Source organism: Erpetoichthys calabaricus, chromosome 17, assembly GCF_900747795.2.
Source record: "Erpetoichthys calabaricus chromosome 17, fErpCal1.3, whole genome shotgun sequence".
NCBI classification, from domain to species: Eukaryota; Metazoa; Chordata; class Cladistia; order Polypteriformes; family Polypteridae; genus Erpetoichthys; species Erpetoichthys calabaricus.
In genome coordinates, this window is record NC_041410.2 from 7,953,511 (window position 1) to 7,978,849 (window position 25,339).

The 25,339-nt window shown below is 45.6% G+C and overlaps 1 protein-coding gene and 1 long non-coding RNA gene across 3 annotated transcripts; both read left to right on the top strand.

Moving 5' to 3' along the window:
• Positions 1 to 317: 317 nt before the first annotated feature.
• On the top strand, positions 318 to 5,941 carry LOC127526159 (uncharacterized). 2 transcript variants are annotated; one of them, XR_007933782.1, is made up of 3 exons: positions 318 to 680; positions 1,122 to 1,338; positions 5,811 to 5,941. It is a non-coding gene; the product is annotated as an uncharacterized LOC127526159 (long non-coding RNA). The 2 variants fall into 2 exon arrangements; XR_007933783.1 differs by having other exon boundaries at positions 358 to 680; positions 1,122 to 1,205; positions 5,668 to 5,814.
• Positions 5,942 to 9,003: 3,062 nt separating this feature from the next.
• LOC114667586 (uncharacterized) lies at positions 9,004 to 14,819 on the top strand. Its single transcript, XM_028822946.2, has 4 exons — positions 9,004 to 9,180; positions 9,813 to 9,882; positions 11,615 to 12,509; positions 14,625 to 14,819. Exons 2-3 carry the CDS (start codon positions 9,820 to 9,822, stop codon positions 12,254 to 12,256), a joined length of 705 nt encoding a protein of 234 aa, XP_028678779.2. The 5' UTR covers positions 9,004 to 9,180; positions 9,813 to 9,819; the 3' UTR covers positions 12,257 to 12,509; positions 14,625 to 14,819.
• Positions 14,820 to 25,339: the final 10,520 nt, after the last annotated feature.

The following is a 25,339-nucleotide window of genomic DNA, read 5'->3' on the forward strand; positions in this document are numbered from 1 at the left end:
TTTTTAGCTGCGCTCCGTGTTTATTCCACTGTTTTGTGAATTGCATTCTCGTACGGCTTGGAGGTGTGTGACGCTCACACTAAATGAGGCAAGCGGATCAGAGACTTGAAAATTAATTTGGAATGTCGGGTGTGATCCGTCTTCACTCACCCCTCTGCCCATCCATTTGATGCTTAATGCCAGTCAGACATTTGGCAGACGATTTATGACGGTCCAGCAGGTTTAAAGGAAAACATGATCCTAAATTGTCCCGAGTGTGTGCTTGGTGTGTGTGTGTGTGTGTCCTGCGGTGGGCTGGCGCCCTGCCCGGGAGTTTACTCCTGCCTTGCACCCTGTGTTGGCTGGGATTGGCTCCAGCAGACCCCCCGTGACCCTGTGTTAGGATATAGCGGGTTGGACAATGACTGACGCTTGGAGCCTCCACCCTGACCGCCCGAGCACCGCGAGTCTTTAGTCGAGTCCGGGGGATACAAGGGTGGGCATGAGAAGAAAAGGTTCCAAGCCTCTGCTTAATCCTAAATACGGAGATACCGGGAGCAACACGCGGCACCTCAGTCTTATCCTCATTCAGCTACAGCCATCCAGCTCTTAACGGCAGTCAGACATTCAGCAGACGATTTCTGAAGGTCCAGCGGGTTTAAAGGAAAAAAACGCTTTGGTCCTGCAGTGCTTGTTTAAAGGTCCACACTGGGGCAAGGGTCAATTAAAAATGAAAGAATATCTGCACTTCAGTGAGCGGGCAGTCCACAAAGGGTGGTACAGGGTAAGGGTAGAGTTCAGCATGTTCCCAAGTGAGAGAAGCAAATGCTGGCCCAGTTTCATGCCAGTGCAGAAGGGCACATGCAAGCCCTATAAATATACTGGGTACCCTGAACTACAGTCCGGGCACCTGAGGGTTGAGTGTTAGGTGCCACCTGAAAGGAAGATTACGACCTTAGAATTGCATTGCCAGATTTTATGTCTCGAGGTGCCCATCAGTGAAGCTTCTTCTGCCCATTAACTGAGCTCTAGTGCTGCCCTCTGTGACCAGAACTTTCACCTACATAACGGGCGGTGGGGTGGGGGGGCTGTTGTGGATTTGAAACCACTAAGACCCCCTGTCCTGCAGTGCTTGTTTGAAGGTCCACGCTGGGCCCAAGGGTCTCTTAAAAATGAAGGAATATCTGCACTTCAGTGAGCGGGCAGTCCACAAAGGGTGGTACAGGGTAAGGGTAGAGTTCAGCATGTTCCCAAGTGAGAGAAGCAAGTTTCATGCCAGTGCAGAAGGGCACACACTGGCAAGGCAGCAAGCCCTATAAATATACCGGGTACTCTGAACTACAGCCTGGGCACCTGAGGGTTGAGTGTCAGGTGCCACCAGAAAGGAAGATTACGACCTTAGAAAGGTGCCTCAAGGTGCCCATCAGTGAAGCTGCTTCTACCCACTGATATCTGCCCATCTAATGTATAGTTCATTAATTGAACTCTAGTACCACCCTATGTGACCACCTACATAACGGGGGGGGGGCCTTTCATGGAAGTGAAACCACACAGCCCCCCCCCATCCTTTCTCTCCCAAATGGCAAAACCTTTAGAGATGAACTTGCAGAGGTGCCACCTGTGTTTTAATGCCCATGCCAACTAAGATCCTCTAATCATCTGGCAACACAGCCAACCTCCATCTCGAAAAGTTTTTTTTTTCTTTTAGGATTTTTAATACATTTGTAAACATTTCTAGAGTCCTGCATGGAAGAGCAGTGACTTGCGGGGTCCTAAAATAGTTTGGGGTCCCCCGTTTAATTGGGTCTTGATTCGTCCTAAATAAAAGGTAAGAAAGTAAAGCAGTGCCGGGTGGCCTTGGAGCATAAACCAGGCACTTAAGCAAGCGGGTCAAAGCCTTAGACGTGACTCTGGAGTGCCAGGCGTGACCCCTCTTCACTCCTCCCTCTGCCCGTCCACTTTACTGACTCATTTACCTGATGCTTTTATTTCACATTTCACATCCATTTTGGTTTTCCAGTTGTCCCCCAAGCAGGTGAAGTGACTTGCTGAGGGTCACACGGCGGTGTGTCACCCCCTTGGAAGCCCTGCCTGAATTCTCTTCTTCGAGAGCTGCTGCCAGTGCATGCCCGCAACCCACCCGGGTGCCACACCTGCCTAAGATGGTTTACCTAAGCTACGTTCTTCTCTGGTTATCGCACATCTATTTTTTTTTTTTATAGCCAAATACTAATTTATATTTTGTATTTTACAATTTAATTACAATAAAAAATGATATAGCTTATGAAATATCTGTTGTCTGTCTTTCATGTTCAAATAGTTTTCTTTTTATTATATGTACAATATCTAGAATTTTTTTTCCAGCCTATTTACAGTGTGGCCACTAGGGGGTGCACCAGCGCTCCAAACCTCAGACACAACTGCAGTACATAGAGTCACGGGTTCAAGTCCAGCACTTTTACACTTTTGTATCTTTTACAGGCTTCATTCCTGCAGTGCTCACACAACTCCGTACAGCCCGATTAATGCCATCCGTCACTCCCTTGGCTCCTTACGTTGTCCGAGCACAGGGCTTTCTTTTAACTCCGAACCTGTGAGGACTTCCAACGTTTAATCAGTCGCCTCCGGGAGGCACCACACCAGCTCTTGTATCGTCACAACTCAACAGCTCCCCCTGGAGGCCCTAACAGGGCAGATCCATGGGACTACAACTCCCATGTTGCCCTGCATCATCCAAAATGGGGCTTGCCAGACAGGATGCTGCCACCCAGTGTACAGTGGGGGGGCACTGTGCCCATTGCAGGCAGCCACCTACTGTGCTGTCCTTCTAGGCTCCCAAGTCCATCCCTGGGTGTCACTCAGTGGCTGTTAGGACACCAGCCCCTGTGTAGCCACTGTAACATCTGGGGGTCCTGGCACAGATTCTGGGGGTCCTGTCCTTCAGTTATCAAGGGTAAGGGAGTGGGGGGGGGGGTCCATATATCCATCCATCCATTATCCAACCTGATATATCCTAACACAGGGGTCTGCTGGAGCCAATCCCAGCCAACACAGGGCGCAAGGCAGAAAATGAACCCCGGGCAGGGCGCCAGCCCACTGCAGGGCCCACACACACACCAAGCACACACTAGGGACAATGTAGGATCGCCAATAATAATAATAATTCATTACATTTATATAGCGCCCAATGCACCTAACCTGCATGTCTTTGAACACCAACACGGCGAGAACATGCAAACTCCAAGCAGGGAGGACCCGGGAAGCGAACCCAGGTCTCCTTACTGTGAGGCAGCAGTGCTACCCACTGTGCCACCGTGCTGCGGGTCCATACACATGTGTACAATTATACCGGTGACATGTAGGCAATACCTTTTCAAAACAACACAATACATTTGCAGGAAAATACAACAATTGTTACTTGGCAAAGTAGTGTATTTTTTTTTTTTTTTGAGAAGTGAAAATAACCTTCTAAGAAAATCCTGCAGACGTCAAGTTCAGGTGATGGAGCGACAAACAATGCCAATGTTGGTGGGTGGTGGGCAAATGCTCAGCGAGGTCAGCATTGGCACAACAAGAAGAGGAGAATCAGCTGTTGAAGAACGAAACCCAGAAAAGAGGGCGAGGCCACGGGCACACTTGGCTGTAGATGGAGAGCCAAAGGCAGACAGACCTAGGGGGCGCCATAGAGCCAGGTGATCACTCACACAGATTTTGGCCTCCGTTGAGTGAGGTTTTCTAAGTCTTTGCTATTTCAGATATTTAGATACACTAACTACACCTTGACCTGAGGGTGCAGACAGTGGCGGTTTTAGAGTTGGCATCAGTGGTATACTGTTCTGCTCTTGACGTTTACAGGAAGGCTGACCCACAGAGCCAGGTGCGGCACAAATAAGCACAGAGAGTGCCTCTGGCCACATGAATTTCCATATCCATGAATTCCTTATAAATATCAATGTAAATGTGGCGAGTGAGACCACATTGTCCTGGCAGCTACTCTATCGCATACTTGTTTGGCTGTGTCACCCGCTCCTCTGCTCCTGCATGACTCTAATTGCTGTGTTTTGATTGTGAGCGGCTCTCACACAAGCTGTGATTTACCACCTCGCATCACTCAGAGGAGCCCAGCCGAGCATGGCAACTGAGAATATGGAGCTCACCCTGTCGTAAAGGTCATGGGAATCCTTCATGAACCCAAGAGTTCCTGCCACAAGTGGGATTTACAGCCTTATCTCCATGGAGAACACTTGGAAATGAGGTGCCAATGGGGAGCTTCTGCTCTTAGGCTTGCCTAATTTGAATCACCACGTGACAGCGTGCCCAGCTGAGTGGCACGGGGACAGTCCTGAAAAAGTCAGGTGTGAGAATATCTGCCCTGGAGCTCTCATTCCAAAGCCACCACTGTAACACAAATAAGTAAACTTTAGTTATATAGCACCTTTCATAAACATACAGTCTCAAAGTTCTTCACATACACAATAAATAAATACATACTGTATATAAACCCAACTAGTTGTGCTACCCATTTAAAATGGGTGAAATCTAAATAATCAACGTAGACCTCAGAGTTAATGTTTGCAGTGCACCATGCGATGTGTGTCTCTCTATTATAGGCCATTTGGTGTGGAATTTGTTAAAGCCGCAGTCATGTTTCTGATGTGACATCTATTAGAATGACAAATACAAAGTATACGTCTCTGTTATATGGCATTTGGTATGGGATTCATGAACGCAGGATTAATATTTGTGATGTGCCATCTGTTGGAATGGCAAATACAATACATTTTATCACTACAAATGTCTGTTATACACCATCTGTTGGAATGACAAATGCTATACATATCTCTCTGTTATATGCCATTTGGTATGAGAATCACAAAAGCAGTGTTAATGTATGTGGTGTGTGCTCTGTTGGAATGAAATACGCAATGCATTTTATTACTACACGAGTGTGTAATACACCATCTGTTGGAATGACAAATGCTATGCATATCTCTCTGTTATATGCCATTTGGTATGAGAATCACAAAAGCAGTGTTAATGTATGTGATGTGTGCTCTGTTGGAATGAAATACGCAATGCATTTTATTACTACACGAGTGTGTAATGCGCCATCTGTTGGAAGGAAAAATGTAATGCATTTTATTACTATACAAGTGTGTAATGCGGCATCTGTTGGAATGAAAAATGCAATGCATTTTATTACTACACGAGTGTGTAATGCGCCATCAGTTGGAAGGAAAAATGCAATGCATTTTATTATTATACAAGTGTGTAATGCGCCATCTGTTGGAATGAAAAATGCAATGCATTTTATTACTACACAAGTGTGTAATGCGCCATCTGTTGAAAGGAAAAATGCAATGCATTTTATTACAACACAAGTGTCTAATGCACCATCTGTTGGAATGAAAAATGCAATGCATTTTATTACTACAAAAACGTATAATGTGCCATCTGTTGTAATGAAAAATGAAATTCATATGTCTCTGTGAATTTAACTGCAGCCATCCAACTCTTAATGGCAGTCAAACATTCAGCAGACGATTTATGAAGGTCCAGCGGGTTTAAAGGAAAAACGCTTTGGTTCTGCAGTGCTTGTTTGATGGTCCACACTGGGGCAAGGGTCTCTTAAAAATGAAAGAATATCTGCACTTCAGTGAGCGGGCAGTCCACAAAGGGTGGTACAAGGTAAGGGTAGAGTTCAGCATGTTCCTAAGTGAGAGAAGTAGATGTTGGCACAATTTCATGCCAGTGCAGAAGGGCACACACTGGCAAAACAGGACGCCCTATAAATATACTGGACACCCAGAACTACAGACCGGGCACCTGAGAGGGTTGAGTGTTAGGTGCCACCTGGAAGGAAGATTATGACCTTAGAAATGTGCCTCAAGGTGCCCATCAGTGAGGCTTCTTCTACTCACTGATATCTACCCACCTGATGTATAGTCCATTAATTGAACTCTAGTACTGTGACCAGAACCTTCACCTAAATAATGAGGGCCGTTTGTGGAACTGAAGCCACGCAGACCCCCTGTCCTTTCTCTCCCAAAAGAGATTAACTTGCAGAGGTGCCACCTGAGCTTTAAAGCCAATGCCAACTAAGATCCTCTCATCATCTGGCAACAAGCATCCCACACAGTCAACCTCCATCTTGAAAAGTTGTTTTTTTTATTATTTTTAATACATTTGTAAAAATTTCTACAATCCTGCATGGAAGAGAGTGACTTGCAGGGTCTTTAAATAGTTTGGAGTGCCAGCCAGGCCGCCCCGTTTAAATGGGTCTCGATTCATTCTAAATTAAAGGCAAGAAAATAAACCGGTGCACGATGGCCTTGGAGGATAAATCAGGCGCATAAGTGACGACTCCTTTCCTCCTCACTGAACCGGGAGCTCCGCCCTGCTGAGAGTTCGAGTTGCAAGTGAGACGCCTTCTTCCTGGGGCGGGCTCTTTTATATGCTTCAGCCTAGAAGGGGTGGGGCTTGTGGGAGTGATGGGGGCGTGGTGTATTGGTCTTCTGGGCGGTCTTCTCTAAAGTGCAGAAGGAGGAGACAAGACAGTTAACGACAGCACCTCCTGTCACCTTAGGGTGGTACTGCATGCTTGTTCAGAGCTGACAAGGTGGTCCTCAGATGCGCATGCGTGACTCCTGTTTATGCCTTATTGTTCTGGGGTATTGATGTGTGGGAAAAAAATGGTTGATTTTAGCACACTGCGGCAACATAACAAAATATATAAAAGGTGAAGTGTCTGAAGACTTTCTGAAGCTGCTATAGGCTGTTATAGAAACTGTGATGGACGGTCGGCAGCTCAACCCGGCCGGGACGCCCAAAGAATGGAAGGATAGGGGAAGGCAGCTACTTTGGGACAATGCCTCCCCTAAGATGCTAGATGGCAACTTCCCTGCAGCATAGCAGTGCCCCGGATTCCAGCAGGGCACCATGGGATCTGGAGTTCGGCTTCACAGCCCTGCTGGGTACGGTGGGTGCCGCCAGGAGACGCTGCAGGGGGACCTGGGAGTTTTTACTGTCTGCATAGCCTGGAAGTGCTCCAAAGTCATGGGGATGGAAGGACAGAAGCACTTCTGGGTCAAGGACTACATAAAGGACTGCTGGAGACCCAGCAAGTGAGCTGGAGTTGGGAGGTAGGGGACAGAGCTTACTGGGAGGTGTGGAGGAGAGAATTGTGGTTATTATTGAGAATTGTGTTTGCTGAATGGCCTGTTTATTGTGGCTGGGGTGCTTGAAGGCACTATTCCTAGAAGAAAAATAATTAAATATCTTCTTGGTGCTTTTAACCTGTGTCCTGTGCGTCTGTCTGTTGGGTTTAAAGGGGCAACAGCAATACATACATGTTACCATACACTCACCGGCCACTTTATTAGGTACACTTTGCTAGTTAACCGGGTTGGACCCCCTTTTGCCTTCAGAACTGCTGTAATTCTTCATGACGTAGATTCACTAAGGTGATAGCAGATGACATGATAGCATCATGCAGTGGCTGCAGATTTGTCCCATTCCACCACATCCCAGAGGTGCTCGACTGGATTGAGATCCTGTGACTTTGGAGGCCATTTGAGTCCACTGAACTCCTTGTCATATTTAAGAAACCAGTTGGAGATGATCGGAGCTTTGTGACATGGCGTGTTATCCTACTGGAAGTAGCCATCAGAAGATGGGGACACTGCGGTCATAATAGGATGGACACAGTCAGCAATAATTCTCAAGTAGGTTGTGGCATTTAAACGACGCTCAGTTGGTACTAACGGGCCCAAAGTGTGCCAAAAAAATGTCCCCCCCACGTCATTAGATCACCAGCACCAGCCTGAACCATTGATACAGGGCAGGGTGGATCCCTGCTTTTATGTTGTTGACTCTGCCATCTGAATGTAACAGCAGAAATCGAGACTCATCAGACCAGTCTTCTGTTGTCCGATTTTGGTGAGTCCGTGTGAATTGTAGCCTCAGTTTCCTGTTCTTAGCTGACAGGACTGGCCCCCGGTGTGGTGGTAGCCCACCTGCTTCACGTTTAAACGTGTTGTGTGTTCAGAGATGCCCTTCTGCACACCTCAGTTGTAATGAGTGTTGTCTTTCTATCAGCTCAGACCAGTCTGGCCATTCTCCTCTGACCTCTGGCATCAACAGAGAACTGCCACCCACTGGATATTTTCCCTTTTTCGGACCACTCTCTGTAAGCCCTAGAGATGGTTGTGCATGAAAATCCCAGTAGATCAGCAGTTTGTGAAATACTCTGACCAGCCCATCTGGCACCAACAACCACACCACATTCAAAGTCACTCCAGTCCCCTCTCTTCTTCGTCATTCTGATGCTCGGTTTGAACTTCAGCAGGTCATCTCGACAAGGTCCATAAGCTGAAATACATTGAGGTGCTGCCCTGTGATTGGCTGATTAGATATTTGCGTTAAAGAGCAGTGGAACAGCTGTACCTAATAAAGTGGCCGCTGAGTGCGTGTTAAGACCCTAAACGAGATCTGTTCAGTGAACACGTGACTCTGACTTGGCCCAATGACTGGCTGTGTCCAAGAGGGTGGCCTGTGACCTACTGGGTGTTCCATTCACGGTTAGGTTTAGAGCTTTGCACCCATTGCTGTTGGCACAGGCTCCAGCTCCTTGAGCAACTATGAAGAACACACCTGCTTCCATGCTGCCCTGTACAAGATGTTTGGCAGCCGGCTACACCACTATCCATTGTCCTCGTGAGGCGCTCCTGTGATGTACAGATTTTAACCTGAATGGCACCTTTGGGATCAAAGAGCCGCTTCGGATGAGTCAGCGAGTGCCCTGAAGCGAATCTCCGTGGAAGCTCCGTGTGCCTAATTAAATGGCCACGGTAATGGATGGATTGCTTCTCGTGCGGTCTAGCAATCTCGCGGAATCAAAACCTCACTCTGGTGTCGAGAGTCAAGCCAATCCTGCTAACCACCTGGGCAAAGTCGGGCAGAGTGGTCCTGCCAGGGCACGGCAGCGACCTCACTGTAGAGGAATGCGTGCGTGTCGGTATCTGCTCGCCCGACGCTGCTTAAATGAAGACGTTGCAGACTTGGCAGGCTCAGTTGTGCTAGCGGAGAGGACCGGAGAGAGTGAGAAGACCTTCTGACAGCCATCGTCACGTCAGGTTAACTCTGTTGAGGTGGAGCGCACACTTGAGCCGCTCGAGGATACGGGACGATCTTACGGAGAATGTAAGTTCAACCTCATAGGGTCTGCTGCACCAGCTCCCCTCACTTGTGTCAGTGTTAACTTTTTAGGAACAAGCCGCTCTTGTAAGTGTCTGTGTGGTCACGCGCACGCGCGCGCGCAAGTCTGTTTGTGTGTGACCTAACTGGCCGCAATAAGCAGAAGTGCGTTTCGATCGCTCATCGCGTTGCGCGCCGATTGCACGCGGCGAGTATAAAAGAGGCTTTAAGCTGCACGCCAAAGCCCACCCGAATCCCCCCGATGGCGATAATTAATGATCACACGCTACATAATTAACCTCCGACTGAGCACAAAACGGTGAACAAGAAACCCTCCCAATGCCGTCCACGAACTGTCCGACCCTCCCCAGCTGCGAGGCTGGTGAATTGCAGGACGTTAGTGAAACTCGAGCTCTCCGTTCGAGGCCAAGCTGACAGCTCACTTGACGTGCTCTGCTGGATCCCCTCCTTAAAATCTCCCTCATATTAATTTACCTCTGATACACATCAAGTTTACTGTCCTGTTGTTACTTGGATCGGCCCCACCACCTTTTTATTTAACGGAATATGATTTACTGTTACTAGTTGATGTCATTTGTCGCCTTTTCTAAGTCGTGTATGTGGTTGTTGTCCTACAGTTTAACCATGAAGAGGATGGCGGCAGCCCTCACTTTCCTGTGTCTCCTGTCCACGGCGAAATCAGCCTCGGTGAGTAACTTCTGTGAACACCTGCTGTCCTCTGTCACCTGATGGTCAGTGATGGTCACTCATTGATGTTTTCGTGACTAGAGAGCACTTATCCTGATGGCACTTTGCAGATGCTTTTCCACTGCTAAAAAATCTGTCTAGGGATGGGGACATTGTGATGTAAAGATGGTGCCATCCTTAAGATGAGCTGTAAAACTGTGGTCAGGAAAGATCTACTCTCTTTAAAGATCATTCACCCTCTGCTTCTACCTACCTGCAACTAATCAATTTAAAATCATTCACTCCATGCTCTTCCCTCTCAACATTTAAACTATTTAAATAACATTCACCCTGAGCTCCTCCCTACCTGTATCTAATTTATTTAAACACCATTCTTCCTGAGCTCCTCCCTACCTGTATCTAATTTATTTAAACACCATTCACCCTGAGCTCCTCCCTACCTGTGTCTAATCTATTTAAAGATCATTCACCCTGAGCTCCTCCCTACCTGTATCTAATTTATTTAAACATAATTCTCCCTGAGCTCCTCCCTACCTGTATCTAATCTATTTAAAGATCATTCACCCTGAGCTCTTCCCTACCTGTATCTAATCTATTTAAAGATCATTCACCCTGAGCTCCTCCCTACCTGTATCTAATTTATTTAAACACCATTCACCCTGTGCTCCTCCCTACCTGTATCTAATCTATTTAAAGATCATTCACCCTGAGCTCTTCCCTACCTGTATCTAATCTATTTAAAGATCATTCACCCTGAGCTCCTCCCTACCTGTATCTAATCTATTTAAACACCATTCACCCTGAGCTCCTCCCTACCTGTATCTAATCTATTTAAACATCATTCACCCTGAGCTCCTCCCTACCTGTATCTAATTTATTTAAACACCATTCTTCCTGAGCTCCTCCCTACCTGTATCTAATTTATTTAAACACCATTCTTCCTGAGCTCCTCCCTACCTGTATCTAATTTATTTAAACACCATTCACCCTGAGCTCCTCCCTACCTGTATCTAATCTATTTAAACACCATTCTCCCTGAGCTCTTCCCTACCTGTATTTAATCTATTTAAAGATCATTCACCCTGAGCTCTTCCCTACCTGTATCTAATCTTTTTAAACATAATTCTCCCTGAGCTCCTCCCTACCTGTATCTAATCTTTTTAAACACCATTCTCCCTGAGCTCCTCCCTACCTGTATCTAATCTATTTAAACATCATTCACCCTGAGCTCCTCCCTACCTGTATCTAATTTATTTAAACACCATTCTTCCTGAGCTCCTCCCTACCTGTATCTAATCTATTTAAACATCATTCACCCTGAGCTCCTCCCTACCTGTATCTAATTTATTTAAACACCATTCTTCCTGAGCTCCTCCCTACCTGTATCTAATTTATTTAAACACCATTCACCCTGAGCTCCTCCCTACCTGTATCTAATCTATTTAAACATCATTCACCCTGAGCTCCTCCCTACCTGTATCTAATTTATTTAAACACCATTCTTCCTGAGCTCCTCCCTACCTGTATCTAATCTATTTAAACATCATTCACCCTGAGCTCCTCCCCTACCTGTATCTAATTTATTTAAACACCATTCTTCCTGAGCTCCTCCCTACCTGTATCTAATTTATTTAAACACCATTCACCCTGAGCTCCTCCCTACCTGTATCTAATGTGTTTAAAGACCATTCATTGAACTTGAAAGTGACAACCCCGTGTGTTTCTTCGGCAGGTCATATTACCTCTTGTAGCCGAAAGGTCATCAGAAGTACTGGAAGTGGCCACAGAAATGCCAAAGGAAGAGACTGTGACTAAGCCGGTCATGGGGGGCAAGGTGGAGGTGCCAGGCATGCCCGCCCAACCTCCGCGTCCGACTTTCTCCTTTTTCCCCCCTCCTGCCACCTCCTTCAACCAAGTGGAACCCAAACTTCCTGTCCATCCACTCCCTGAACCCACAGCTCATCTCCCTTCCCCGCCAGTCCCAGGCTTTGCTGGCACCTCCATGTTTTCTCCCTTTCAGATTCTTCCACCACTACCACCGCTCCCACCACCACCACCACCACCACCACCACCAGCACAAATCCCCCCTTTTATCAACGGATTTCCACCATGTGCCTCAAATGGCTTCTACTCTTCTCATGCTGCCAGCGCTCCATATGTCCCGTACCCTGCTCGCATGCCCCATCCCTTCTTTCCTATGCCCCGGATTCCTAACTCATACTTTATGTACAGGGAGGAAGTCTTTCCTTCACCAGGGTTAAGAACTCGACGTTTCTTCCCATACATCAGAAGGGGTCGTCCTTTTCTGCCTTATCCGATGCCCCCCTCCTTCTGGGACTCCTCCATTTCCTGGTGTAAATCCCCCCGAGCCTGAGAGTTACTTCACACCACCTCCATCACCCAGTTCCAGCTGCCACCCCCAGTGTCTTCTGGTCCTTATGGCAAGGCGGTTGATTCTTCTGTACTGTCACCTGCAGCCCAGTTATTTCCTCCAATTCCACCTTCTTTCCCGGCTTTCTTCCCTTTTAATCCTTCTGGAGTGAAGAGCCACCAGTATCCGGTCCCTCAGATGCTGACTGTGGAGGAAACTGTCGACGATGAGGAATCAGCCAAAGGGATGGATACAGGTAATTTAAAAAATGAAGCTACGTGTCATGGTCACCAACTTAATATTTTCCTTATTGTGCCAAATCAAGCAGAACATGAGGAGTGAGGCTCACCAGCCACATACTGTGTGTCACTATGGAGCTGAGTTACCTTGGGACATGCGCCCAAGAAGTGATGCTCACCTGCTCCCTGCTTCCATTAGTTTAGGAAGCCAAGTCTTGAGATGTTCTATCAGGAGTGGTCTTCATCAGCCCCACTCCTATGTCACGGTAAGTGGGACATGCTGCCCCCTGCAGCTTCCCACACCCATTAATCTGCGGAGCTAAGCTGGTCGTTCAGGATCAGGAATGGTGTTCACAGTTCAGCTTCACGGCCACTAGAGGGCAACATCACTCGCAGAAACATTGCGTTTCCAGCGCGTTCCTTCCTTTAGCTGCCACTTTAGAGGTTAGTGTGGCGGCCGCAAAGCTCACATATTTCTCCATTTTAGGTGACCTGCTTTTCCTCCCACATCCTAAAGATGTGTGTGCTGCAAATAGTCAACTATTTTGTAAGAGGCAGGCCACAAAATTAATTAGAGGTGCGGATTAAAGTGCGCCATAAATGATAGGCACTCTTGTCCAGGATTACCGCCAGTCTTGGGCCCAAATTGAACATTAGAGCAATTGTGACAATTGTGTCCATTGACACGGCTGGGATCCCCCTGTACTAATTAAGATGGCATTAGCTGCAGCCCCCCCTCAGCCTTAAAATGTTGTTAAAGCATATTGGGAAAAAGAATGTGAATTTAGCTGATGCTTTCATATAAAGACACTATATAGACAGAGAGCTATGAAATGCACTATAAAACAGATAGATATATAGATATAGAGATAGGAATGGTAATATAGATAGTTAGATAGATAGGAAAGGTGCTATGAAATAGATTGATGAAAGGAGCTATATAACATAGATAGACAGATAGGAAAGGCACTATATAATAGATATGAAAGACACTATATTACATAAAGATAGATATGAAAGGCAGTATATAACAGATAGATATCTGGGAAAGGCACTATATGATAGATATGAAAGACACTATATAACATATAGATAGATAAGGCAATATATAACAGATAGATATATATGAAAGGCACTATATAATAGATATGAAAGACACTATATTACATATAGATAGATAAGGCAATATATAACAGATATATAGATATTGAGATAGGAATGGTAATATAGATAATTAGATAGATAGGAAAGGTGCTATGAAATAGATTGATGAAAGGAGCCATATAACATAGACAGATAGGAAAGGCACTATATAATAGATAGATAGATGGAAAGATTTGAAAGACACAATATGATATGAAAGGCAATATATAACAGATAGATACATATGAAAGGCACTATATAATAGATATGAAAAACATTATATACAGATAAAAAGATAGATAGGAAAGGCACTATATAATAGATAGATGATAGATGGAAAGATATGGAAGACACAATATAATAGATAGGAAAGGCACTATATAACAGATAGATAGATAGATGGAAAGATATGAAAGACACTATATTATATACAGATAGATAGGAAAGGCACTATATTAGATAGATGAAAAGATATGAAAGACACTAACAGTTATGAAAGGCACTATATTACATATAGACAGATAGATATGAAAGACACTATATGATGGATATGAAAGACGCTATATTAAATGTAGATAGATCATGGTGTCACTTACATATCCCTGTAAGGTCTGCCCTACCAGGTGAAGTGACACAGAGGGACGCAGTGGTGGGGACTGAACAAGCAGCCTTGCCTGTGTATGACTTCTAAATGCTGCCACACCTATTTATAAGCAATGTCACATTTGTCTATTTGGGTGGCTTGTTTTGCTCTGAAAAAGCAGTCGGCCACCATGGGAGTTTCCTGATAGAAACTAATGGCTCGCCGGGGACTGAATGAGCCCAACTAGAATAAATGTCCTCAGGGGTGCAATTACAGCCGGTCTGTGGTGGGTACCTTGGAACGCGTGTCTGTGTCAAGTGATCGGCACTTCTACCTCAGAGAGCCAACGTGTAATTGTGTGTGTGGTTTTTTTTTTTTTTCTTTTCTACCCCCCCCCCCCCCCAAGCTGCAGTGAATACACATTGACTCTGGAAGCCCTGCTGATTCTTCTCCGCAGTAAACAACGGCCACCATGTTGCACTCCACATATCTGGACAAAACAAAGAGGAAGATGCACATTCAGCCTTTGCTCCCCATACTTTAAATATTCAATGCTTGTTTGAATATATGATTGTGTTTGTAAATAAAAAATGGATTCCTATCTCAAGTTGTATCAGAATTTCTTTGTGGAGGCCTTCTGTGCAAAAATAGATAGATAGATATGAAAGGTGCTATATAACTGAGATAGATAGGAAAGGCACTATATAATAGATAGATATGAAAGGCTCTATATAATAGATAGATAGATAGATATGAAAGGCACGATAGATAGATAGATAGATGTGAAAGGCATGATAGATAGATAGATAGATAGATATGAAAGGCACTATATAACAGATAGATAGATAGATAGATAGATAGATAGATAGATAGATAGATATGAAAGGCACTATATAACTGATAGATAGATAGATAGATAGATAGATAGATAGATGTGAAAGGCACTATATGATAGATAGATAGATAGATAGATAGATAGATAGATAGATGTGAAAGGCATGATAGATAGATAGATAGATAGATAGATAGATAGATAGATAGATAGATAGATATGAAAGGCACTATATAACAGATAGATAGATAGATAAGATGTGAAAGGTGCTATATAACTGAGATAGATAGGAAAGGCACTATATAATAGATAGATATGAAAGGCACTATATAATAGATAGATAGATATGAAAGGCACGATAGATAGATAGATAGATAGATAGATAGATAGATAGATAGATTGTTATATAGTGCCTTTCATATCTATCTATCTGATAGATAGATAGATAGATAGATATGAAAGGCACTATATAACAGATAGATAGATAGATAGATAGATGTGAAAGGCACTATATGATAGATAGATAGATAGATAGATGTGAAAGGCACTATATAACTGATAGATAGGAAAGGCACTATATAATAGATATGAAAATAACAAATGCGTATATAGAATATCAGGGTTACACTAAAATGAAGCTGTGAGAAGGCCATATTAAAATAATGTGTTTTTAGCGGTTTTTTTGAGGTGCTCCACCGTATTAGCCTGACAAATTTCGATCAGTCAGCTATTTCAGATTTTAGGTGCATAACAGCAGAAGGCCGTCCGCCTCACCACTTTTTTTAAGTTTTGCTCTTGGAATTCTAAGCAGACCCTCATTTGAAGACCTAAGGTTACGATTTGGAGGGTAAGGTGACCGGCATTCTGAGATATAAGATGGAGCAGATGATTGAAGCCTTTGTAAACCATCAGCAGGATTTTAAAGTCAATTCTTAATGGCACCGGTAACCAGTGTAGTGACATCAGAACTGGGGTGATGTGCTTGGATTTTCTTTTCCTAGAGACGCCTGTATAATGGATGGGCTGGGGGAGAGAGTGTCATCAGTGCTTTATTTCCTCCAGGAGAATAGAGGGCAACCCCCACTACCCCTGGGTAGCCCCCACAGGGCATGCTGGGATCTGCAGTTTGCTTACAGCCCTGTTGGGTTCTGCGGGTGCCACTAGGAGGTGCTGCAGAGCCTGCACAGCCCTTGCGCCTACACCCGGAAGTGCTGCCGGAAGGAGATCACCCGCACACCTGGAGCACTTCTGGGTACCCTATAAAAGGAGACAGCCACCACTTCTCCAGGAGGAAGGAAGACAAAGCTTGTTGGAAGAGGAGTGGAGGCAAAGAAGAGACCGAAACTGCTGCGTGCAGTGAACTGTGATTGGACGGCTTGCGGTACTGTGCTGTATAGGTGGGAAACGAGGCAAAAGCGTTTCCCACAGCTGAATAAGCGTGTGTTGTGCTGAACTTGTGTCCTGGTGTCTGTGGTGTCGGGTGTTTGGGGAGCTGTGCACCCCCTGGTGGTCCATAACTAATGCATGATTTGTCAGTCTTTTCCTTGTTACTTTCTCGTATACAAAGTGTAGGGAAAGTATTGGAATCATTCAGAGATTTTGATGAATCTCGATGTTTTAGACATCCCTGAGTCAGAAAAGACCATTTTTGAAATTATGTCTGTGTGTGTGTGAACACGATAACTTGAGTACGCTTTCACTTCGGTCAACCACATTTTGCCTACAAGTATTAGGTACAAGACGTCGATTTCTATCAATTTCCACTAACTGGAAGTGATACTTTTTTATTCATGCACCTGCAGAGTCCGATTTATTCAACTTTACTTTTATAATAATTCCCATCCATCCATCCATTATCCAACCCGCTATATCCTAACTACAGGGTCACGGGGGTCTGCTGGAGCCAATCCCAGCCAACACAGGGCGCAAGGCAGGAAACAAACCTCGGGCAGGGCGCCAGCCCACCACAGGGCACACACACCCACACACACTAGGGACAATTTAGAATCGCCTATGCGCCTAACCCGCATGCGCTACCCACTGCGCCACCGTGCCGCCCTTTATAATAATTGTTCAATATTAATATGATTTGATTTGTTGTTGATGGTTCTTTAATGTACATAATATGAAAATCTAATCCTTGTCTTGCGGTTTACTCCTCAAATTTTCATCCCCATATCTGAGTATATGAGAAAGTCGAGGGGAGACCTCTACTGATTTTTGTTCATTTGAAACAAGAGAGCGTATACTGACACCACTGCATCACCAGTCACTGGATCTATGGACCCATCTGTAAAAATTATGTGCACATCCAAGAATACCGCCTTTGTACATACTGACTTACAACTTAGAACTGAAGCACATTTCGTTTTTCTTTTCGTTTCCTCCTGGGTACTCATATCCACATTCGGCAAATGCGAAAAACCCAGGGTGGATCGCCGATAAAGGCACACTGGGAGCGAGCTCGTATTTACACATCCGAGATTTCTTACCCATTTGTTTCCCCAGCCATCCAAAGCTGAATATCTTATTGCTGCAGTGTTCCCAACAGACGTCTAGTGTTGCTATTACTAGATGTCTGTCTTTGTGCCCCCTCACATTAGTCCGGTAGACCACTGCCAGTTAAATTCTACGTAAATATTACTGTATCTCCCCCCCATTTCTACTAAAAACTGCCGTTATTGGAGAGGATTTCACAGCACCACTGCAAATTCTCCGAGCCTGTGCGTGTATTTGGGTTTTACTACTGCCTGAGAAGGGTGGCACGGTGGCGCAGTGGGGTAGCGCTGCTGCCTCGCAGTAAGAAGACCTGGGTTCGGGTCCTCCCTGTGTGGAGTTTGCATGTTCTCCCCGTGTCTGTGTGAGTTTCCTCCCACAATCCAAAGACATGCAGGTTAGGTGCATTGGCGCTCCTAAATTGTGCTTGGTGTGTGCGCCCTGCAGTGGGCTGGCACCCTGCCAGGGATTTGTTCCTGCCTTTGCTCCAGCAGACCCCCGTGACCCTGTGTTAGGATATAGTGGGATTGGATAATGGATGGATAAAACAAGAGGTTCTTCTGGTAGGAGCTGAATGTGTTTTCGACAAATGTGATCAGATTTCATTGACTATTGATAAGGCTCCAATTACTTCTTCATCCCAGGTTAAGAGCTTAGGTGTTATTCTCGATAGTACACTATACTGCCAAAAGTACACTGAAACCACATCAGATCTCATGCTGGCTGTCTCTACTGCTATGGACATACAGTGCATCCGGAAAGTATTCCCAGCGCATCACTTTCTCCACATTTTGTTATCTTACAGCCTTATTCCAAAATGGATGAAATTCATTTTTTCCCTCAGAATTCTACACACAACACCCCATAATGACAACGTGAAAAAAATTTACTTGAGGTTTTTGCAAATTTATTAAAAATAAAAAAACTGAGAGATCCCATGTCCATAAGTATTCACAGCCTTTGCTCAATACTTTGTCGATGCACCTTTGGCAGCAATTCCAGCCTCAAGTCTTGTTGAATATGATGCCACAAGCTTGGCACACCTATCCTTGGCCAGTTTCGCCCATTCCTCTTTGCAGCACCTCTCAAGCTCCATCAGGTTGGATGCACAGCCATTTTAAGATCTCTCCAGAGATGTTCAATCGGATTCAAGTCTGGGCTGTGGCTGGGCCACTCAAGGACATTCACAGAGTTGTCCTGAAGCCACTCCTTTGATATCTTGGCTGTGTGCTTAGGGTCGTTGTCCTGCTGAAAGATGAACCGTCGCCCCAGTCTGATGTCAAGAGCGCTCTGGAGCAGGTTTTCATCCTGGATGTCTCTGTACATTGCTGCAGTCATCTTTCCCTTTATCCTGACTAGTCTCCCATCCCCACAGCATGATGCTGCCACCACCATGCTTCACTGTAGGGATGGTATTGGCCTGGTGATGAGCGGTGCCTGGTTTGCCCCAAATGTGACGCCTGGCATTCACACCAAAGAGTTCAATCTTTGTCTCATCAGACCAGAGAATTTTCTTTCTCATGGTCTGAGAGTCCTTCAGGTGCCTTTTGGCAAACTCCAGGTGGGCTGCCATGTACCTTTTACTAAGGAGTGGCTTCCGTCTGGCCACTCTAACCATACAGGCCTGATTGGTGGATTGCTGCAGAGATGGTTGTCCTTCTGGAAGGTTCTCCTCTCTCCACAGAGGACCCTCTGGAGCTCTGACAGAGTGACCATCGGGTTCTTGGTCACCTCCCTGACTAAGGCCCTTCTCCCCTGATCGCTCAGTTTAGATGGCCGGCCAGCTCTAGGGAGAATCCTGGTGGTTTTGAACTTTCTTCCACTTACGGATGATGGAGGCCACTGTGCTCATTGGGACCTTCAAAGCAGCAGAAATGTTTCTGTAACCTTCCCCAGATTTGTGCCTCGAGACAATCCTGTCTTGGAGGTCTACAGACGATTCCTTTGACTTCATGCTTGGTTTGTGCTCTGACATGAACTGTCAACTGTGGGACCTTCTATAGACAGGTGTGTGCCTTTCCAAATCAGGTCCAGTCGACTGAATTTACCACAGGTGGACTCCAATGAAGCTGCAGAAACATCTCAAGGATGATCAGGGGAAACAGGATGAACCTGAGCTCAATTCTGAGCTTCATGGCAAAGGCTGTGAATACTTATGGACATGTGCTTTGTCCGTTTTTTTATTTTTAATAAATTTGCAAAAACCTCAAGTAAACTTTTTTCACGTTGTCATTATGGGGTGTTGTGTGTAGAATTCTGAGGAAAAAAATGAATTTAATCCATTTTGGAATAAGGCTGTAAGATAACAAAATGTGGAAAAAGTGATGTGCTGTGAATACTTTCCAGATGCACTGTATGGTGATGTGTTAGGAACGAAAGGATGGAAATGAAAATGATCAACCGACAGAGAGTGGGCTGAAGTTAAAGACAAAGGGAACAAATGATATAGTGGCAGGCAGGCAGGCAGGCAGGTGGGTGAGTCCAATTGGCTGAAATGTTATTGCAGCAACTCCAAATGGTACTCAGTATTTTGTATGCCCACCCTCCCCCCCACCCCCCCCAATGCTCCTAATGAAATGATGGATGGATGTCCTGGGGGATCTCCTCCCAGATCTGGACCAGGGCGTCACTGAGCTCCTGGACAGGCTGAGGCGTCGGATGGACCGAAACATAATGTCCCACCCAGAGGTGTTCTATTGGATTGAGGTCAGGGGAGTGAGCATGGGTTCAGTCAATGGTATCAATTCCTTCATCCTCTCGCAGACACATGAGGCCGGGCATTGTCGTGCACCAGGAGGAACCAGCATAGGCTCCGACAATGGGTCCAAGGATTTCATCCCAATACTTAATGCCAGTCAATGTGCCTACTGTTGTCTAGCCTGTAGAGGTCTGTGCGTCCCCCCCATGGATATGCCTCCCTAGACCATCACTGACCCCCCCCCCCCCCCCCCCCCCCCCCCCCCCCCCCCACCAAACTGGTCATGCAGAACAAAGTTACAGGCAGCAGAACATTCTCTACGGCTTCTTCAGACTCTTTCATGTCTGTCACATGTGCTCAGGGTGAACCTGCTCTCTCATCTGTGAAAAGCACAGGGCGCCCGCCAGTGGTGGACCTGCCAATTCTGGTATTCTACGGCAAATGCCAATCGAGCTCCACGGTGCCCACTAGAAGATGTCGGGCCCTCAGGCCACCCTCATGAAGTCTGTTTCAGATTGTGTGCTCAGAGACATTCACACCAGTGGCCGGCGTGCCTGCTGGAGGTCATTTTGTAGGCCCTGCCAGTGCTCATCCTGTTCCTCGTTGCTCAAAGCAGCAGATATCGGTGGGTCCTACTGATGAGATAAGGACCTTCTACGAGGGGCCCCCTGTCCAGCTCTCATAGAGGGACTGCCAATCTCGTGGAATCTCCTCCATGCCTTGAGACTGTGCTGGGAGACACAGCAAACTTTCTGGCAATGGCATGTGGTATTGCTGTGCCATCCCTGTAGGGTCCAGGTATGGCCTCATGCCACCAGTAGTGACACTGAGCATACCCAAATGCAACACGAGTGACAAAACAGATGAGGAGGGAAAAATGTCAGTGGCCTCCCTCCACTTGTTAAACCATTCATTCCTGTTTTAGGGGTCGTCTCAGTGTTGCCCCTCTAGTGCGCCAAAGCAGCTGAAACTGATGAACAAGCCCCTCTGCTACTTCACTGACCAGATCAATAGCCCACAAGTGTCATTGACTTGATGCTATACTCGGATTAAAAAGTATTCCTTTAATTTTGTTGAGCAGTATATTTGGGACCCCCCTTCAAATATACAAATTTTACAGTGGTGCCCTGGATTCCTACAGGGCATCATGGGACTTGGGGTTCTGTATCTCAGCCCTGTTGGGTTCTGTGGGTGCCATCAGGGGCTGCTGTGGATGAACCGGGAGACGTACATTATCTACCTGACCCGGAAGTGCTGGCAGGCCATGTGGGCAGAAGAGCCGAAGCACTTCCGGGTTGGACAGTATATAAATGGCCACCGCGAACCCAGCCAGGGTTCCAGAGTTTCGGGAGGAGGTGGGCAACGCTTGCTGGGAGGTGCGGAGAAAGAAAGAGGAAAAGAAAAGGAGACATTTGTGGTGCTTTATTGCCAGTGACTGTGGTGACTGGAGAGCACTGTGAAGAATTTTAAACAAATACACAAATTTTTGGTGCTTTTAACTCGTGTTATCAGTGTCTGCCCATTGGGTTAGAGGAGTGACAGTGCCCTCTAGTGTTCACACCTCGTAGAACATCCATGGAGAGACCTGAAGATGGTGGTTTACCGATGCTCCCTATCCAATCCAAAAGAAAGATCTACCAGGAAGACTGGAATGAAACGGCCAAAAATCAGGTGCGCAAAGCTTGTAGAGTCTCGAGGCTGGATTTGCTGCCAAAGAGGCTTCTACAAAGAGTCCTGAATTAAGGGTCTGAATACTTGTAGGAATGAGAGATTTCCGTTTTTATTTATTTTCTTTTTTGTCATTATGGGCTGTCGAGGGTAGATTGATGGGTACAGATGGCACATTTATCTCCATTGAAAATTAAATCTGCAACACAATAAAGTGTGCAGAAAGTGAAGGGGTCACTGGGTGGGTGGTAGCTGGAAATGGAGAAACTCCACATGGACACAGAGAGTTGGGCCAGGGGTTGAACCCAGGACTCAGAGGGGTCTAAGACAGCAGCAGCGGCATTAAGTGTCTCGTATTTTCCGATTCCAGTTTATTCCCCCTCTTTTCTATTTCTTCTTGGCTGTAACCCACCATTTCTTCTTACTCCAAGCCCCTTCATCCCTGCATACTGAGACACTTTACAGAACGAACGGAAGGTGAAATAAAGTCATGAAAAGGGGAAACGGGGGTGTCATTGGGTGCCACAGCACAGCACAAAAATTAGCTTATAAAACGTGAAGAGTATTTTTAAATTCGATATACTAAAATAGCCAAGACGCTAACAACAATAACAACTCTGTAAGCAGGCAAATGTTTACACCTCTAAATGCTGTCTCCTCTCCCAGAAGATTCAATTACCTGGTGTGATCTTCACTGGGACTGGCGCTGCGTGCGCCACGCTATAAACGTACAGTAACATCCCTTCTCCAGAGCGGTGAACACCGAATAGGCACCTCGGAATAAATCCCACCTCGGGTCCCTCCACAGATGCCGTGTGATGAACCCTCTGCATTGGGATGTCCCTCAAGATGGCCGCAGTACCTGGGGGCCTATGTAATGTAGACATTAATGAAGAGGGACGCAGCCCTTTAGTTCTTACCCAAAGACCACCCTCAAGATTCATTTCCTTCTCCCCGAATTGACGTACCACTCCAAATCACCAGCTGGCTCTCATGTCTTTGGCAGACGAGAGATGTGCCCGAGCTAAACCTGCACAGATATGGGCAGAACATACAGAAACCCCCCACCCCAGAGAATCATTGGGGTCCTTTGGGAACCCAGAATCCTGAAGCTGAGAGACAGCAACACCGGCGTGTAAGCAATAAACTGGAGCAGCACAGCTCTGGAAACAAAACTTTGCAGTCCAGATGGCACAGTACTGCTTTGTAAATGCTGGAAGTATATACAGTACCAGCCTGGCAAGGGAATGCCAATGGAGAGGTGGCTGGACAGCAGCATAGGAGAAAGGGGGGACCACTCTTTAAGGGAAGGGTCAGAGTGAGTTAAACATTCATACTGGCAGCCTCTGAACATCATTTTGGACAGAGAGGGACCCATAATGGAATCATCTGGGATCCGTGACTTACACAGAAACTGGCATCCTCAGAAGGAAACCCATAAGACTGCCTTGGGCTAACACAGGGTAAGACTGGCATTACTGACTTCTTGGTGCCACTTTTAGCCCTGGCAAAAGCAATTCAAATTCAAAGCGATTTGACTTTCTTTTTATTTGGACATTGTGGTTGATATTCTCTAATTGAGCATGTCATTGTATGCATAGGAATGGCATTAGAGCCTCGTGTGCCTCTGACACTTTCGTTATCCTCGTTCTTCTCCTTCTAAAGCTTTTCCCACTTTCATGTGGGGTGGCCATATTGGACCCCCCTCCTGCACTCTCACCTGTGGTACACATCCTTTCCCGATACCCCCTTTCTCCCTTGGATGCCCAGCGCTGTCTTAACACATGGGCACGCTGGGCAGTTGCCCGGGGGCACCAGAAGCATAGAGGCCCATGTTTTTTTCTGATGCTTATGTATGTTTCTGTTTTGCTATCAAAACAGCCCCCCCCCCCCCCCATGGGTGCTCTCCTTTGCCCGGGGGGCCTATGATGCTGTTAAGACGGTCCTGTAGATCCCCCATCACACAGGCCATCCACTTTCTCCTTGGTGGTCCCCTTCTTCTCCATATCCACGATTCATTGTTTGTCACTCTTCACATCAAATGCCCCTACCACTTCAACCTTCCTTCCTTTGAGATTTCCCTAACGTGAACTGCCCCTCTGATTCTCTCATTCCAGATCTTATCAAGCTTTACGTTTTTCCACACATCCATCGCCACATCCAGTTTCCTTTCATGAACCTTTTTAACTAATCCATACAACGGTGCTGGTCTGATTCTTTCAGTCATAATAACACTCCTCCATTTTTTTCCAACCTGATTGCATCTATGGGTTATTTCTTGATCTAGCTCTCCATCCTCTGTTATGGTTGATCCAAGATATTTGAACTTTTCCACCTTTTTAAGCCTTTCTCCCTGGAGGTTATCTTCTCTATCTTGTTCTCACCTCTTACATCTTAGATATTCTGTCTTTTTTTCCTACAAATCTCAAAGTGTCTGTTTTTCATAGTTCTTCTTTACTGTTCCAGTTTCCATCCACCCGTGATCCATCTGTCTTTCTACCCTGCTTGTACCTGAACAAGGTTACGGGGGAGCTGGTGCCCGGTTCTTTTCCATTCTTAGTGGTGCCACGCTGAACAATGCCATCTACAAATAACATGACCCATGGGGCTTGCTTGATCTATGACTCCCCTGTGAATAACAGCCATAGCTAGAATGAAAAGACGTGGACTTAATGATGATCGTTGATGTAACCCAACCTTAACGTCAAACCTACCTATTTATTATTCCTACAGCCCCTCATACAAATCCTTACATCAGAGGTTCCCAAGCTTTTTTTTTGGTTCGTGTCCCCATTCGAGCTTTTTCGCGACCCCAGCTGTTTGAAATCTTGACATTCGTTTCTATTCAATACATTCTTTAATGTCTTTTTCATTTTTTTTTTGTAGTGATAAATCAAATAAAATGACACCTTAAATTGGCGAACTAAAAAAGATTACAATATGCAAGCTTTCGAGGCAACTCAAGCCGCTTCATTAGGCAAGATGTAATCTGTAATGTCATTTTTTAAATATATTTTTCTCGTGACTCCAATCATATAACTGGCGACTCCAATGTTGGGAGACGCTGCCTTACGTACTTCTCCAGTTCTTTCCTCTCTCAGTCAAATGCCTTCTCTAAATGCCAAAGCTTAGTCCTTTCTGATTCTCTGTCTACTTTTTCATATTCGGTCTCAATGCAAACATCACATACTGTACCTTTTCCGGACGTACGTTATTCTCGTTATAAAACAAAATCCATGTTATGCTTCTCAGATTACATGTTTCGGCATTCTGCTCTAAAAAAAGGTTAGAAAAATGTAATATTTATGTTCACCGGTTCGTAAGACGCGACACATTGAGCATTTTTCGAACAGTAATGAAACATAACTACAAATTAATTCACAATAAATGTATGTGTCTAATTCAGCTTCCACGTACTAGTACAGCA

What these genes read in the sequence shown, in the direction of transcription:
- LOC114667586 (XM_028822946.2), top strand. Translation starts at nt 9,820, where the DNA reads ATGAAGAGGATGGCGGCAGCCCTCACTTTCCTGTGTCTCCTGTCCACG. An exon ending in CCACGGCGAAATCAGCCTCG is followed by an intron (nt 9,883 to 11,614) that starts GTGAGTAACTTC and finishes TTTCTTCGGCAG; the next exon opens with GTCATATTACCTCTTGTAGC.